The 15,990-nt window shown below is 40.9% G+C and overlaps 3 protein-coding genes across 3 annotated transcripts; 2 read left to right on the forward strand and 1 right to left on the reverse strand.

Moving 5' to 3' along the window:
• Positions 1-1,232: 1,232 nt before the first annotated feature.
• On the forward strand, positions 1,233-3,307 carry LOC9271790 (large ribosomal subunit protein eL33z). Its single transcript, XM_015783875.3, has 4 exons — positions 1,233-1,421; positions 1,534-1,762; positions 1,883-1,925; positions 2,985-3,307. Exons 1-3 carry the CDS (start codon positions 1,357-1,359, stop codon positions 1,922-1,924), a joined length of 336 nt encoding a protein of 111 aa, XP_015639361.1. The 5' UTR covers positions 1,233-1,356; the 3' UTR covers position 1,925; positions 2,985-3,307.
• A 621-nt stretch (positions 3,308-3,928) lies between these two features.
• Positions 3,929-8,245, forward strand: LOC4339565 (uncharacterized). The gene is made up of 15 exons (XM_015783874.3): positions 3,929-4,202; positions 4,287-4,364; positions 4,463-4,512; positions 4,629-4,682; positions 4,880-4,932; positions 5,016-5,088; positions 5,364-5,425; positions 5,834-5,902; positions 6,098-6,206; positions 6,573-6,640; positions 6,897-6,997; positions 7,232-7,327; positions 7,418-7,485; positions 7,813-7,858; positions 7,942-8,245. The coding sequence occupies exons 1-15, from the start codon at positions 3,996-3,998 to the stop codon at positions 8,020-8,022; spliced, it is 1,215 nt and encodes a 404-aa protein (XP_015639360.1). The 5' UTR covers positions 3,929-3,995; the 3' UTR covers positions 8,023-8,245.
• A 484-nt stretch (positions 8,246-8,729) lies between these two features.
• LOC4339566 (dynamin-related protein 5A) lies at positions 8,730-14,250 on the reverse strand. Its single transcript, XM_015783873.3, has 16 exons — positions 13,938-14,250; positions 13,515-13,578; positions 13,321-13,425; positions 12,991-13,092; positions 12,682-12,732; positions 12,522-12,583; positions 12,147-12,237; positions 12,003-12,067; positions 11,586-11,780; positions 11,381-11,500; positions 11,145-11,215; positions 10,326-10,551; positions 10,146-10,196; positions 9,613-9,841; positions 9,236-9,375; positions 8,730-9,099 (listed from the first exon to the last, which is right to left on the reverse strand). The coding sequence occupies exons 1-16, from the start codon at positions 14,064-14,066 to the stop codon at positions 8,971-8,973; spliced, it is 1,830 nt and encodes a 609-aa protein (XP_015639359.1). The 5' UTR covers positions 14,067-14,250; the 3' UTR covers positions 8,730-8,970.
• Positions 14,251-15,990: the final 1,740 nt, after the last annotated feature.

Genomic DNA, 15,990 nt, shown 5'->3' on the forward strand with positions numbered 1-15,990 from the left:
TGGGCAGTATCTTCTGAATCCATGACATTTCAGACTTCAGAGTTCAGAGGATCGAGGTAGCTAGTCAGCATGACCAGTTCAAGCATCAGCTATCTTTGTTCTATCTGAGAAGCCTGTGATTACCATTAGGTATTGTTATCTGCACACACGTAAGCGTTGAAAAAAAAAATTCACAGTAGTTAGTCTGGTCGTAACACTGACGCTAGCTGTATGAGAAACTTAATCGAGTGATAATTTACTAGTGTATATTTTTATTCTGTTCACACAGTAACTTTGTCTGAACAAGAACGTTAATCTGTTTTCTTTTATCCCCCTGTGGTCGTTGTCATGACTGCAATAAAAATACGTACAGAAGTAGAGAAATTTGCGAGCAAATGATTTGCCTCTGAAAGTCTGAATCGAAGCTAATCTTTGTCCAAGTCAGCAATAGGTATTATAGGTATTAGTCCACATCATTTTATTTTTTTATCTGTTATTTTTTACACCCAGAGTCTGATTATTTATGTCACAGCTACGCCATCAAAGCATAAGAAAACCAAACATCTCAATCTGCCGAGACCTACACTTGCAAAGTCTCGTCAACACACATGCGAGCTCGACATCAACACACCACCATCCAGACAATGAACAGAAGCGTCAACACGTACGCAGTGCGTAATTCCATACTACAATATCACGTATATACTCTCTCAGTCTTCAAATACTACTTTAAAATTATTTTTTCATGCATAATAATTCAATATTATTCAATAGTGTAAAGCATATATTGATTTTTTTTGTTTTCAGAAAAATTATGTCATGTTTTTTTAATATTCTGCAGATGAAATTTTATATCACATAATTGAAGCCGTCGAAAAAAACTGAGATGGTTATAAAGAGATTATTCAGCCCAATCATGAACGACATATTTGCAAACAAAAAATAATCTGTGAAACTTTTATATATGTGTTCTTAGTGATTTAAAAGCAAAGGATGGAAAATAAACCTTAATGACAAAACCCTAAAATTAACTCTAAATTTAAAATTTGGCTGATAAACATAAGAAAAAGATGAGGCTCTATGTTAACAGGCCCATTTTCCCTCGCAAAAAAAGGACTATAGGTCCACTTTGTTTGTAGGCCCATATATTAGATGGGCCTTTCATCTTGGGCCTTCTCCGACGGGGATCTCGATGCACATCCGCCGTCCATCTAGACGCAATCTCGGCCGTCCAATCTACCACAAGAAACTTTTAAAACCCCACATGCCCTAGGGCTCATCTCATCTCATTCCCCTGCGCCGTCACTTCCCCTCCTCCTCGGTTCCCGCCGCCGCCGCCATCGCCATCTCCACCCTCCTCGGCGGCCGCCGGCGACGATGAAGGGACGGCAAGGCCAGCGCGTGAGGCTGTACGTCCGCGGCACCATCCTCGGCTACAAGAGGTGACCGCTCGCTCTCACCCCCCCCCCCCTGCGTGGCGGGGTATCTGCCTTCTCCGTCATCGCCGCGGTGGAGTGGTGTTGATCTTGGTTTGGCGTTGATTTTCACGCGTAGGTCGAAGTCGAACCAGTACGAGAACACGTCGCTGCTGCAGATCGAGGGGGTGAACACCAAGGAGGAGGTTGGGTGGTACGCCGGGAAGCGCATCGCCTACGTCTACAAGGCCAAGACGAAGAGCAACGACTCCACCATCCGCTGCATCTGGGGCAAGGTCACCCGCCCGCACGGCAACTCCGGCGTCGTCCGCGCCAAGTTCCGGTCCAACCTCCCGCCCACCTCCATGGTAAATCTCGCTCTCTCCGTCGTCCGCGCTATCCATTGATCCCTTCCTGTTTTGGTCCAGTCGTATGTAGTTTCGTTGTCCATTTCTGATGTTTTATGCTGGATTGTTTTGGTGGTGCAGGGCAAGAAGGTCCGCGTCTTCATGTACCCTAGCAGCATCTAAGGTAGAGTGCTGTACTTAGTTCCAATTGTTTCAAGCTTTTACAATGTGGTGATGTATTATTGACTATTGCTTCTGGTTATGTTTATTGTTCATTGAATCATCGAGCTCGTGGGGTTGGTCAGAATCTTGTGCAATTGTTCCCTGGATTCTGTATTTGTGACAGTTGTTGCCTGATTAGATGGAATGGTGCATTGTTAGGTTTTGGTGTGAGTGATCATTATGTTTGTGTCTAAGGGCTCCATGCCAATGGGGGAAGCTCTTTTGCTAGCTTCGAAATACCTGCAGGTTCTCTGCGGGGTGCTCGGAAGTTGGGGCCCTAGATAAAATTCAGCGGTCTCATAGTACGAGGCTATGCTTTGGTTGATGGGTCTCTCATCAACCTGTTCCTCACAGCCTTGCCTCCAATGACCTCAATATCTGTTAATCTAATATGTCAGTTTCCTACTGTTAACTAGTATTCATGCGAGCCCGAGTGACATAGTGATCTCGAGGGTTGTAAACTAATGTGTTACACTATATGCTTTGCCGTTTAATTGATCTAGGTGTCCTTCATACTTTGTCCTTGTTTAGGGGTCCCAATCCAGTTTAGGATGATAGCCCCATCCTGACTAAAAAGGAATTGGGGTGGCAGGAGGAATTGCCTGAGATCCCTGAGATCGGTTTGCTCTGGATTTTTTACCTGATGATGGATCAAATCCCTTATTATGCATAAATGTAGAAATTGGTGAGTCTTAGCATTGGAAGTTGAAAACGTTAATGACTATTTATTGGCGGCTATCTGCATTATCTGATCCAGTGGTGTCCTGGTTGACTAGTGGAACACAACTTGGAACACAACCATCTCTCGGTATTGTGGTATGATAGAAACCTACCGTGTGGGATTTCTTCATAATTTTGTGACTTTGTGTTGATAGTTGATAATGTCTTCAGAGCATAATGCAGTCCGTTTGGTATAATATATTTTGCTATCATTGTGTTTTTTTTTTTGTGCTTATCTCCCTTTTGCATAACAAGTCAAAAGTTTGAAAACTAACAGTAATTTCACTTTTAACTGAAACAGGTTTCTTGCCTATTCTGCAAAACTGGTAGTTGGCATCGTGGAGGTTTTATATCAGCTAGTCACTTGGTTTACCGGCCAGAGAAATTTAAGCGATTTTGAGGAGTTTAGCTTTTGTTTTACTGCACAGACTATCTGGTTGCATCTTGTACAACGCATGCCAATCACTCATTTGCGTTGAAATGATATTTCCATGCGGTGTTAACTCTTTATCTGTAATTTCTGTCTGATTGTCATGGTGACTGTCAAATGCAACCTTCTATAGCTTTCCATGAACCAGATGCCCTTTGATCTATACAAACATAACATCGCTATTGTGAACCAAATCATCGTATCAAAAGTTCAAAACTGTTGGCTTGCAGTATTTTAGGATAGTGATCTTGCGACTGCTAAAGTGTTGTTTTTTACTACGTAGCAACATTTTGTGGTGGAGGTAGTAGTTGGCTTCCATTATCTGATTCGTGATACCTTGCGTGTAAAATGGGAACTACAGGGATCTCATTCGATTGGATGACTTTGTACTGGACTTCTGTGTCGTGCGTCAAGTGAACTGCGTGTGGTGTAGTGTGCCAATATTCTTTGCGACCTCCCAGTCAATCCTACTAGTTAGTATACTTAAAATAAGAAGCAAGTATATTTGAATTTAAATGTAGTATACTTCAAACAAGAAGAGTCGTGTTCACAGTACTAGTATATTAGAATTTAAATTTGCTAATTGAAAACACTATCCCACATCAAATTTTTCGGCACCGCTGCATCGCGACGAGATCAAATCTACAGGAAACCGCGCGAGATCAACCGGCTTTTCAACTCTTCCGAAATGCCGGAGCAGCCGTGCCTAGCGCCGCGCCACCGCGGAATCGCCGGCGCGGATGCGTGAATCCTCTCACCTGCGAGGCTGCGACTGCGACGCTACACACACTGACGTCTCGGTCTCAAAAAAAAGTAGTTGTTACACTCCTCCCGGCATTCGAGTCCCAGACGAATCCGACGCCGAGATAAGTGACGGGGGAGATGGAGATTGGTCGTCTCGTGCGGAAGCAGACGCAGCCAGGCTGGGCACCAACCACCCGAGGAGGAGGAAGACGACGACCACTCGCTCTCGCGCTCGGGCGGCTCTCGTCCCGTCGTCCGGTGCGGTGCCGCTGCCTCGCCGCCATGCAGACTTCGCCGCCGCCGCCGTCCGTGCGCACGGTCTCCATCCCCTTCTCCGACCTCAAGGTAAGAGAGGAACCCGCTGCATAGCGTCGTATGGTTCTTGATTCCATCAGAGTTGCGACGCCGTTTTCTCTGCTGCTGATGCAGGAGAGGGATAGGGACCTGAGCGGGAAGATCGAGGAAGGGCTCGGGCCCAACGGGCTCGGGATCATCTCCATTGCTGACGTGAGTGTGACGCGTTGAAAACTGATGCGCGCTGCGTTCCTGGCCTGCAGAGAAAATTTCGAGTTCCTGAACTGAATTTTGTAGCCGTCTTTTTGCAGGTGCCTGGTTTTCCCGTGCTAAGGAAAACGTTGCTGCGCCTGGCACCAAAGTATGTTCTTCTCTTAGTCTCATCTTTGTGTTGTTCATAGGAGGCACATTTCAGTTTCAACATTTGCTTGATATTTGTAGTGAAATCTCTTGTTGCTTGCTTCCATTTTTTTTTAGATTTGCAAACCTTCCTGAAGATGTGAAGAAAGAACTTGAAGACCCAGACAGCAGGTGAAAACAGAACTGCATGGTGGTGCCATTTGGTTCTGTACTTATGTTCTTAATCACGAATTTGATGTAGCCTATTATGTCCTCCAATTGGGAGCTCCTAGTTAGGATCAACACCTGAATTGTACTTCAACTTCTATCCATTTTGACAGTCTAGAGTGAGTACACAGCAATGATGAGTTTGCTCCTTTGCCTCTTAGGTTTAACTTTGGATGGAGTCATGGGAAAGAGAAACTTGAGTCAGGGAAACTCGGTAAGCACTTTTGCACTTTTATCTAATTATACATCTTACCATATGTGAGATATTGCACTTTATTGAAAAGATCTGTATCACAGACACATTCAAAGGCTCCTTTTATGCCAACCCAATTTTGGATGCTCCAACCACTGATGATGTACTTGTGAGAAGGTTCGTTTTTTCATACATAAATAATTTAACTCAGTTTACTGTTACAATTTAGCACTGGAGAAAACTGAACAATTTGGCAACCTTTATTATTCTAACTCCAACGAATTTAGTATGATTTGAGTTAATTAAAGTTTAATTATCTTACTATGGTCGATCATTTGTATCACTCAAAATGACCTATTGTATTGCTAGTGCAAAAGAGTTGTATCATATACTCATAAAGACCAAATATGACCCTTATTATAGGTGTTTTTAATGTAATATTGAACCAGCAGGTACCCATCTTATTGCCGAACAAATATATGGCCAGCCAGTCATCTTCCTGAGCTCGAAATAGGTATGACTGACTGACCATATGTATGTATATTGACTGACTTGAGGGCTATTTCTCAGTATAACAGTACATATTTGTTACCTTTTATCACTATTTTAATAACCCATTCCTACTTATTTTAGCCATTAAAATGGAGGACTTGCCATAGGCCCATAGCACATGTTTATATGTTATAAGTCAGGATATCTGTATTGAATAAATGTACCAAAGGTTGTACTCCATTTACCTTACTGGCTGTCTTGTATCTCAAGGTGCTAAATGTAAGATACTGAATGGTTAATGTTCATTTTCAGTGCCTCATGATCATTACATGCTGAAATATATTTTTAAGTGGTTTTGATTTTTGTAGAACTTATTATGTATTTCCATGCTAGAATCCAACCATTTTTACAACATTTCTTTCATTTGTAGCATTTAAAGCTCTTGGAAAGCTGATGTTGGAAGTTGGCTTGATGTTGGCTCATCATTGTGATCGCTATGGTATGTACTATATAATTCTATAGGCTTACCTGATATTTCCTTTAAAAATGTCCAGGGACAAACCACATCTGTTTGGCTAAGTAAAAAATCTCCACAATTTAACCTTTGGATTGATTATAATTGTCAACTCTGTACTTTGGTCTTTAAGTTTGGTATTCCATTGGTGAATTGGACCAACTTCTGTTTGTTTGTCAGTAATGCAGCAAGGAGTGGGACCATATGATGGTGAAAGCCTTGAGCAGACAATTGCCAGCTCAAGGTGTCACAAGGGCCGCCTTCTGTATTACTACCCCCGGCAATTTAGGTAAATATGATGTATACACAGTATTTCTGACAAGAAAAAACATGCATGAATTGCATCTCTAGGCAGTGATTCCTTTATGACCTTCTTGTATTTTGGAGTTAATAAGACTTAGGAATGGATAAACAAGATCAATGTCACGCGATTCCACTAAACAGCAAGATGGTGCCTATCAAGTATTACACACCATTGACACGCGATATCATCGCGCATATTATAAGGCATTTTACATGTGTTGTCCATGTAGATCAAAGCTTTCTAACTTTTCTTACCTTTGTAACAATCAATATATTTTTTTTGGATTCAAGATTTTTCAATGTTCTAGCCTTTTAGTTGTAAGGATTGATGCTTGCATGTCTCTTATTTCAGTAAACAAGAGGAAGGTGGTTCTGTTTCATCGTGGTGTGGATGGCATACTGACCATGGATCTTTAACAGGTAATACATGTTATCCCTATGGTTGAATATTATCAGTTGCACGATAACTCCTGAACATGAAAGTTTGTTGTGGTCAAATGAGCATGTGGTGAAATTCTGAACCCATAACCTTACTGTATTATACATATATTGATAACCATAAATCTGATCTCCGTTTTGTTTCCTACTACTATCATCTATGAGGCTTTAGCGTTTAAAAAACGTTTGTTTTAATTTATATATTTTTTTCAATTCTGATTATGCATCCTACATGCAGGACTTACATGTGCCTTGTTTACGAAAAATTCAATGGAGATCCCCTGTCCTGATAGTGCTGCTGGATTGTATATAAGGACTCGTGATGATAAAGTTGTTAAGGTAATTTCCTGTTAATCACTATAGACTTATCATCAAGATGATGCTTTGTAATTTAGGTTGTACGCAGTCATCTCTACATTGAAATTGATCGGTGCTTGCAGATTTGGAAATGTAGCCAGGCATTTGAAACAATGTTTAATCATTGTTAGTTGAATAATTGCCTGTGAATTGCATTAGCATATTATACAGGAGAGGGTTATGTGGTCTGCACTAATTGAAATTTTACTGCATAAGGTTACATTTGAGGAGAATGAATTGGCTTACCAAGTTGGAGAAACCACTGAAATACTATCAAGAGGTCGTCTATGTGCAACTCCACACTGTGTGAAGGTATTGTACTATAAATTTGTAGTCATGGGTAATCAGTGTTCCTAGTTCCTGCAGTTGTAAAGTAATTTATACTTTTACTGTTGTCTCTAGGCCCCCAGCAGTGAAAACGCCTCGAATGTTGATCGTTCGACCTTCGCGATGTTCATGCAACCAGATTGGTATGTGCAGTTTTCTTGACCAAATTGTAGTGTTCACATATTCTCTCACATGGAGAACTTTTGAGTTTCCTGCCCCTCATCCTACTAGTGACTTGCCACTTGCCAAAGCTCCCAACCAATTTCAACACATAATGTTAGCCCACATGAAGAGTACTGGTTTTCCCTCATCATTATGTGTTATGTGGGTTTGTTCATTTATACGGTCAATACTCAATAATCAATAGTAATATGCTTGCCGTTACGAATTCGGCACGTAGATTTTCAAAGCCTAGGTCTGATTAATGTGGGTTTGCTGACATTTTCTTTTTATTGTGAAATATTTTGTAGGGATGAAAAGCTCAAGTTTCCAAGTGAAATTCCGTATCATCAAGAGGTTTGTTCCTAATCAGAAACTTGCATTCAGTGCTCCTGCGTGCCTTTTTCTGATATAGTAATCTATGTTTTAACTTCTGGCAGTTGATCCCACCGAATGGAACTCTTACATTCGGGGAGTATTCAGAAAGATTGGTGAACAAGTATTACCAGGGAAAGACATGAAACACTACAATACGCATGCAATTTTCAATTGTTGTTTGTCCGTTTCGTACTAGCAGTGAAATCGTCAGTGCAACCTGGACAAACTTAACTGTTAGGTTCTCTGCGTGTGTTTTGAACTGGAGATTCGAGCAACCAATCATAGAAAAAATGTGTCTACTGTAATTGTTTTTTCCTTACGATAAAAGCAACAACACCGGTGGCAGCGTCACCTTTTCTTGGTTCAGTTTCCACTACACTCATCTTCACCATACTTGATTGAGTTTCCTCTGTAGTATGGGGGTGCTTAGATCTATGAGTGTAAAGTTTTGGTGTCACATCGGATAAGTTTGGGTGTGTCACATCGGATATACGGACACACATTTAATGTATTAAACATAGACTAATAACAAAACAAATTACATATTTCATTTGCACACTGCGAGACAAATTTACACACAATGTCATTAGCACCACGTTATCAAATCATGGAGCAATTAGGCTTAAAAGATTCGTCTCGCAATTTACACAATGTATACAATTAGTTATTTTTTTCATTTATATTTAATCCTCCATGCTATGTTAGAACTCTGAAAACTCGGATAAACATCTACATGGACTAAAGACACATACAAATAATACAAATTAAACAAGCTGAAAATAAAGGGAGCGAAAGAATGGACTAGTAACAAATTGAAGACGATATATGTAAACGGAACGAAAGAATGGGCTGTGACAAAAATTAAACACGATATATGAACTTGGTCGTAATACAAAAAGTACAGCAGCCTGGTGTCTCCTAGATCCTCAAGCACAAGGAACAAAAGCACAAACCAAATGACACCTCACAGCTGCGTTGATCTATGAATGACCTAGAACGGGGTAAAATCAGCTATATATGCCCCAAGATAGGGGAGGATCACCAACTGGGAGTAAAGGAGAAACATGAGTATGATAAGTAGATGATCAGGACTATTTGGACCATGCAACCGCATCAATTTCTGCTTGAGCACTCCGATATAGCTCCAGCCTCTTCGCAAGATTAGTCCTCCGTTCCATGACGGCGGGGTCTTCATCAAGAAGCTTAGAAAGTTGTTTAATCTGCATAACATTTAAAAGGCAGTATTACTAGTTAGATCAATTCTGTTGGACTTTAAAAGGCACACCAAAAAAAATGTAAAACAGGGCCCAAAAACTTATGTTATGCTTTATTAAGCTTTAAGAAAGAAGAACTCACCTCTCTTGCTCCCAATTCAGTAAAGAAGTGATCGAGCAGTGAGCGCTTTGCCTCCCGCACTTGACAGTAGACAATAGATTTCGGAATAGAGTTCCTCAAGGTTGAACATACCATGTTAATATATGCCAGAACCGTTGTTCCTGTTGAGTATGAATTGTAGCAAGGTTCAGCAGAAAATACAGGTAAAATAAGTTAAAAGGCAGCCAAGCAAAGCCTTGATGGCATGTATATTCATCATTAAACTAAATTAGTGGGCAATATTACACAAGGTTGCAACAATATGATAAACCACTTCTCAACTTCAACAAATGGCCATCATTGCAAAGCAGTAACAGTATACATTGAATATATACAAGGAAGAATGGTTGATGACTTACCAATTCGTCTAAGATAAGAATCATTATATCTATCAAAAATAGAGTGGCTTGGATTTCCACCCTTCTCAACATCCTGGGGAAGTTTCCTGAAGAAATCTACGGTTAAGTAGCTGCATTCCATATCAACAAGCTTTAATGTGTTTTTCTTGCTTTCATCCCTCATTCTGTCCAATGACTCAAAAGCCGCATTGCCTACTTCCACACGAAGAGTGGGGAACTGCTTCAGCTCCTGCAGAGAACTCACTCACATCTTTTAGGACGCTTACACAATTACAAGTGGAGTAATGACAATTTGACAAGCATGCAAATTAATTATCATGCTGCTTCTCATCTTAAGTCGAGCAAAAAAGTTCCAGGTTCAGATTTTATTAGAAAGACAAAATATTGAAACAACAGAAGGCAAAAATTTCAACAGTATTAATTGATTACCTCCTAAACTCCTAGTACAATCAGTATACCTCATGTACCATCAGAATGCACATATTCCCCAGTATAAGTTACAGAAAACATTGTGCAACAGTGCGAAGACTTACATGTGTTTCATTGATGGCCTTGTGCACTAATTCCTTGAGTATCGCATGGACCTGTCAGTACAACAAACATACGATAATGTTGTAGTGCACATTCTTCAACAATATATGACACGAAAAGTTAGAAACGCTCAAGCTATTTTGTTAAGACTAAAAAATAGATCAAATTAATAGATAGCATACCGCATCCACAGCTGCCTCAGCAGGACCTCTGATACTAACAAGACAAGACTCTATGAGCCGTCGATATCCTTGCTCTGGAGCTATTAAATGAGGTTGGTATCCATCAGCCTCCGTTATGAGCTTTTTCACATTTTCCATTGCCAGTTGTTTGTCAAACTGCAACCGTTTAATGGCTACAGGAAACTGATTGTCAAAGACATGATAGATTTTCTCACCACCAGGACGCCTGGACATTAGAATTTTTGTGGGTAAGCATCAGGGAAAGCAACATTCAATTCACAAAAGAACAAGCACACAAGGGAGAATGATGCTAATTGCATATAACAATCTACAAGTTAAATTGTGTTAAATTGCATACTTCAGCAGCAAGAAAATATGCAAATCTTTATTAGCAATAACTTTGTAAGTGCTATCATGTAATTAGGTTTTAGGGTTAAATTCGACGATCCCTTTCTTCTGAAAGAAAAACAACTGGAGATTCTAGGTGCATGTACGCCCAAGCAAGCTTATTGAAATCTTTATTACATTTGATAGAAATTTATTGTTTAAAAATACAAGACAAATTAACAGGTTACTTTGCCAAGAACCTAAAATAGGCTGTATGCTTACGTTGGAGTAAACACACAAGACTAACACCAAAGGAGAGCTTATCAAATTAGGGCCACACAAATTTTAGAAGGCTTATACAGATCAGAGAGGGGAAAATGTTATTTTAGGATAAAATGTTATTTTATCTCGGAATTCAGGAAGCACACACGTAGCTACAATAAAACTTCTAAGAGAACATTTAGCAACAGAAACATTAAGTTTGAAACATACACTCCATCCAGATGTTCTTTGTAGATACCATCAAACATGCGGCATATTTCCATGATCGTGTACAGCTTTCCCTGCATGGCCAAATATGTACAAACCAATTATGTCCATTAGCACAATGATCAAGAACATACACAAAAAAAATGGGCACTACATTAGCAATTAGCATAAAAAGGGGATGCAGAATTAGGCTCAATAAACCAGTATCTAATTAAAGAATAAAAAAGCCCTAATCTTACTCCAGCATCTGTAGCAATGGGCTTCCCAAGTCGATTAAGTTCTGTCTCCAGTTCGGCAATTGTCTTTGTAATGAGAGATTGGAGCCCTGGGATTCTTGACTTAATAACAGTCTCCAAATGCTACATATACACCAAAACATTTAAGAGTCAATATACCAAACAGAGTTACAGGTATTCTACATTAGAAACGAAATGAAAGGCATACCTTCGAGAGACTCTTTGCTAAATGTTCTGATCCCATCCTATGAGCAAGGTGCTTGTATTCTGGCGTAGTTGAAAAATATTCACGCTCTCTGCGCCTAGCAGCAATCATGTCCACATTCTTGTTGATATCCTGCTGAGATCGATTGACGACACCAATCCATTGTTGTTGGAGCCGGTATGATCTGCCTTCCAATATCTGCAGAAAAGAACCGTAAGAAAATACAGCTCAAAGAACAAACATAACCTTCATTTTCTACAACTGTATATCTTCCAACAGATAGAACAGAAGAATATTCAACATAGGAGATTTAAAAGGTCCCAAAAGCAAGGGAACAATAATCCATGTTGACATCTCCGGGGACAAAATGTATCGATAATAAAGTTTTTAGCAATTAATTTTAGCTGGGAAAAAACTTACATCAACAGCATCGGTGCCCTTGTCCATTAGATCAATTTTTGTAAGCACACCAAACGTCCTTTCACCTGAACATTACAAGACAAACCACATCTCAAAAAACATGATTGCCATCCTTTATCCAAATGGCTTACAACAAAGGCATACCTTTGGGGTCAACTTCCCGTGAAATCTTAATTGCATCAGAAGTTGCAAGATCCTGATTGGCTGGAGAAACAGCCAGAATGATACAATTGGGCTGAAACAAACCAAAAAGGGTCGATATACATATAAGCTTTTGCAACATTACAGACATGATACATGACAAGATAAGCATAGCTCACACACTACAAGCATAATGCATGATACAAAAAACATATTCCAAATATGCTAACACATGGCTGAAATCATAAGAATGTCGAAACAAATATGCATAGAATAAATTACTGTATATGTGCATACAAAGCTATGGTACCGAAATAAGGCAAGCATAGTCAGCAATGGCAGTGGACAAATATTAAAAGGTTACAGCAAAAAATATACCTTTTCTATGAACGAGCGAACCATGTTTTCAATGTCCTGAACAATACTGTCAGGCTGACCCTCTGGAAAGCATATAGCAAGTGGTAAATCAGGAAATGGACCTCTTTAAAAAGAACAAACAAAAGAAAATAGCTCACAAATGACAATGGGTAATACTGACCAACAGCAACTTTAGTAAGCCCAGGAAGATCGATAAGAGTCAGGTTCACAACTGCAAAAGAGTGGGAGTTAAGACGCTAACAAAAATAGATACTAGAAACCAGATAAATCATAAACAGGCATGCACATATAAAGACAAATAAGGTATGGTCATCTTATCAATGACAGAGATCTCACTAAGTAAGCAACAGACAAAAGGAACAGCTTTTAAGCCACATATCCATCTCAGCAAACAATAATCAAAATGAACCAATTTGACTGTGATAAAGCAACTACATCGAACTGACATTTTATATTATTGTTATCTTACCATTTGGAGAATATATGCTTAAATGAATAGGGACCGATGATATTTGCTTTGAACGACCAGTTTCTCTGTCAGTTTCATCAGCTATCTCCTTCCTCACAAGAGCTGCAAGAATACGACTATCATCATTAACCATCATGCAGTTGAATATATGTTTAGCACTTGAAAGACTGTTTCCACCAACAATTACAGGTGTAATCATATATGTTTGACTATCATCCAACATTGGCAATCTAGTTCAGTTTGAATATATGATCTCCATAAACATGCAATCTCGCAATTTTAATCACAGAATGATATGACCAAAAATGAAGGAAAAGGTAGATGGAGTACCGAAATCAGTGAATCTCTTCCTGGGAAGGTGCATGAACTCTGCATATTCTCTGTCTCCGTCGATCCTATGAAGCTGCAGCACCAAGGGACGACGGGTGACAATGCCTGGAAACCAAATCCAAAAATTCCAAATCAGATAAAACAGGAGCAATAACACTGAATTATACAAGCACTTGCTATTGGAACCGCCATACCTGAGCCTCTTGGTAGGAAATCCTTCCCAACAACGCTCTCCAGCACCGAGGATTTACCCGAACTCTATCAAACGTATCAGGAAAGTTCAAACGTCAGGTTACCGAAGTACACCCATTCTGGTACAGAAATAAGCTTAAACCATTTCTAACAGGCGCAACTCCGCACAAAATTCCATCGAGCTGGATGGTTCCATCAACTAGTTTAGTAGCTTCAGTTGCTACAAAACCTATCGATTTCATGTAAGCGTCCAAATCTAGTCTTCGGCGAGCACAGCAATCGTAGATCCAATCGTAGCTAGACCGCATCGGCTACTAATCCTTTCTGCCCTACCAGCAACTCGCGAGATCCAGATCGACGCAGCTGAGGCGCGAGGGGCCAGATCCGAGCGAGATAAAAACGGGTAGGGGGGAAACGACGGGAACCTGGCCTCCGACGACGGCGATGGCCGGCAGCGAGTCCCAGAGGGTGGGGAGGGCGCTCTCCTCGCCGTGGTCGCCGAGGGCGGTGCAGGCCCGCTGCAGCTTGTTGACGAGCGAGATCAGGTTCTCCATGGCCGCTGCTGCTGCGGCGGCGGCGGCGGCTCAGCGAGATCTGGGCGAGATCGCGCGCGTGGGGGGAGGGGCGAGATCGAGGTCGGTGGAGAGGAGGGGGGGAGATGAGGGTTGGCGATGCCGACTGCCGAGCCGCGTCGGGGTCGAGAGCTGCGCGGCCTCGGGCTGTGTATGGTGGTGCGCCGCGACGGTTTGGTGATTTGGACTTTGGAAAAAGGCTTCGTGGGGAAGAAACGGGCTGGATTTTTCACATTTTGATCCTTTTAAAAAACTTATTTCGCAAATAGACCCCTTAAAAAACTTATCCCAGAAATGGTCCTTTTTTGGGCGCCAGAGTGGCTGGCGCCGTCATCCAACGGAACGGCGCCAGCCTCTCTGGCGCCGTCCTCCTGCCACCGTGGCGCACGCGAACCGACGTGGCAGGATGAGGGCGCCAGGCTGGTGCCGCCCCAGGGAGGAGGGCGCCAGCATGGCTGGCGCCGCCGCCTCCATTCCTGTTTCTCTGTATAGAGTTGCAACGGTGTCATTTTTATTTTATTTTTTCGGATGTTTTTTCACACTCAGGATCACGATACAACCAACCACAAAAAAAATTTAAACTCGAACTACCACTTAGCTAAGTCTGAAAATATCTAGCATACCACTTAGTCTACTTTGCACCTTCACTAAAATTAGACCATAACTCCTTTAGTAAAACCCTTTGATCAGCATGTTAAACATAATGCACTCTACCACTATATGAAATTACTTAATCTAATTCAAAATATAACCACATGAAATGACATATATAAATTAAACAGTACATAGAGATGTAATTTTTTTATTTTTATTTCATTTTTTTGATATTTTTTTCACACTTAGGAGAACATAGGAACCAACCGTATAAAAAATAAACTCAAACGGACAAAATATGTGACATGTAGAATTTTCCAAAACTCTACCGAAACGGACAAAATATGCCATCTATTAAAATAGGCATAACTTTCTCATACGGACTCGGAATCAGGCAAATAATATATGCACGGACATCTACAGAAAAAGTTACATCCGATTCTCTCCCGCTTTGCCGGGTTCGGCGATATTAAAACCTCCAAATTCCGCTTGCAAGATTGTGTTTTCGAGGAGAGAAGTTTTTCGGTGGAGCTTTGGAAAATTCCACATGCCACATATTTCGTCCGTTTGAGTTTATTTTTTACGTGGTTGGTTCCTGTGAGTTCCTAAGTGTGAAAAAAATATCAAAAAAATAAAATAAAAATAAAAAAGTTGCACATCTCTCCTCTGCACTAGTTCGGAGAGAGGAAAGGAGAGGAAAAATTCTACATGTCACATATTACGTCCATTTGAGTTCAATTTTTGTATGGTTGGTTCATGTGTGTCCCTAAGCGTGAAAAAAATATCAAACAAATAAAACAAAAATAAAAAATTTCGGGGGGGGGGGCGCCAGCCACTCTGGCGCACTCCCCCTAGCCACCTCAGCATCGCCCCGCCACGTCGGCGGTGGGACGGCGCCAAAGAGGCTGGCGCCGTCCTGTTAAACGACGGCGCCAGCCACTCTGGCGCCCCAAAAAGGACCATTTTTGGGATAAGTTTTTCTAGGGATCTACTTGCGAAATAAGTTTTTTAAAAGGACCAAAATGTGAAAAATCCAGAAGAAACGGGCCAGTTTGAGCGTGTGGAAGATGGAGGGCCAGTTTGGTAATTTCGAATGATCCTTTTTGTATCTTACACTTCTTACACCCGGGCCCTTGCTTGGTGTAGTGTAATGTCCTAAAATTTGAACTTGAAATACATGCGCGCTACCTGCATCAGTTTTTAGTAAAATTTATCCAAATACCATCGGTTATCAAGCGATAAGTGATTATCCATGATACCGCTATAGAACCGGTCAACAATTTTTAATGATAATCATGTCTTTATATCTTAC

The sequence above is a fragment of the Oryza sativa genome, chromosome 5 (genome assembly GCF_034140825.1).
Source record: "Oryza sativa Japonica Group chromosome 5, ASM3414082v1".
Taxonomy (NCBI): Eukaryota; Viridiplantae; Streptophyta; class Magnoliopsida; order Poales; family Poaceae; genus Oryza; species Oryza sativa.

What these genes read in the sequence shown, in the direction of transcription:
- LOC9271790 (XM_015783875.3), top strand. Translation starts at nt 1,357, where the DNA reads ATGAAGGGACGGCAAGGCCAGCGCGTGAGGCTGTACGTCCGCGGCACC. An exon ending in ACCATCCTCGGCTACAAGAG is followed by an intron (nt 1,422 to 1,533) that starts GTGACCGCTCGC and finishes TTTCACGCGTAG; the next exon opens with GTCGAAGTCGAACCAGTACG. An exon ending in ACCTCCCGCCCACCTCCATG is followed by an intron (nt 1,763 to 1,882) that starts GTAAATCTCGCT and finishes TTGGTGGTGCAG; the next exon opens with GGCAAGAAGGTCCGCGTCTT.
- LOC4339565 (XM_015783874.3), top strand. Translation starts at nt 3,996, where the DNA reads ATGGAGATTGGTCGTCTCGTGCGGAAGCAGACGCAGCCAGGCTGGGCA. An exon ending in CTTGAAGACCCAGACAGCAG is followed by an intron (nt 4,683 to 4,879) that starts GTGAAAACAGAA and finishes TTTGCCTCTTAG; the next exon opens with GTTTAACTTTGGATGGAGTC. An exon ending in ATGTTCATGCAACCAGATTG is followed by an intron (nt 7,486 to 7,812) that starts GTATGTGCAGTT and finishes AATATTTTGTAG; the next exon opens with GGATGAAAAGCTCAAGTTTC.
- LOC4339566 (XM_015783873.3), bottom strand. Translation starts at nt 14,066, where the DNA reads ATGGAGAACCTGATCTCGCTCGTCAACAAGCTGCAGCGGGCCTGCACC. An exon ending in CCATTGCTACAGATGCTGGA is followed by an intron (nt 11,216 to 11,380) that starts GTAAGATTAGGG and finishes TTGGCCATGCAG; the next exon opens with GGAAAGCTGTACACGATCAT. An exon ending in TTCTTATCTTAGACGAATTG is followed by an intron (nt 9,376 to 9,612) that starts GTAAGTCATCAA and finishes CATACTCAACAG; the next exon opens with GAACAACGGTTCTGGCATAT.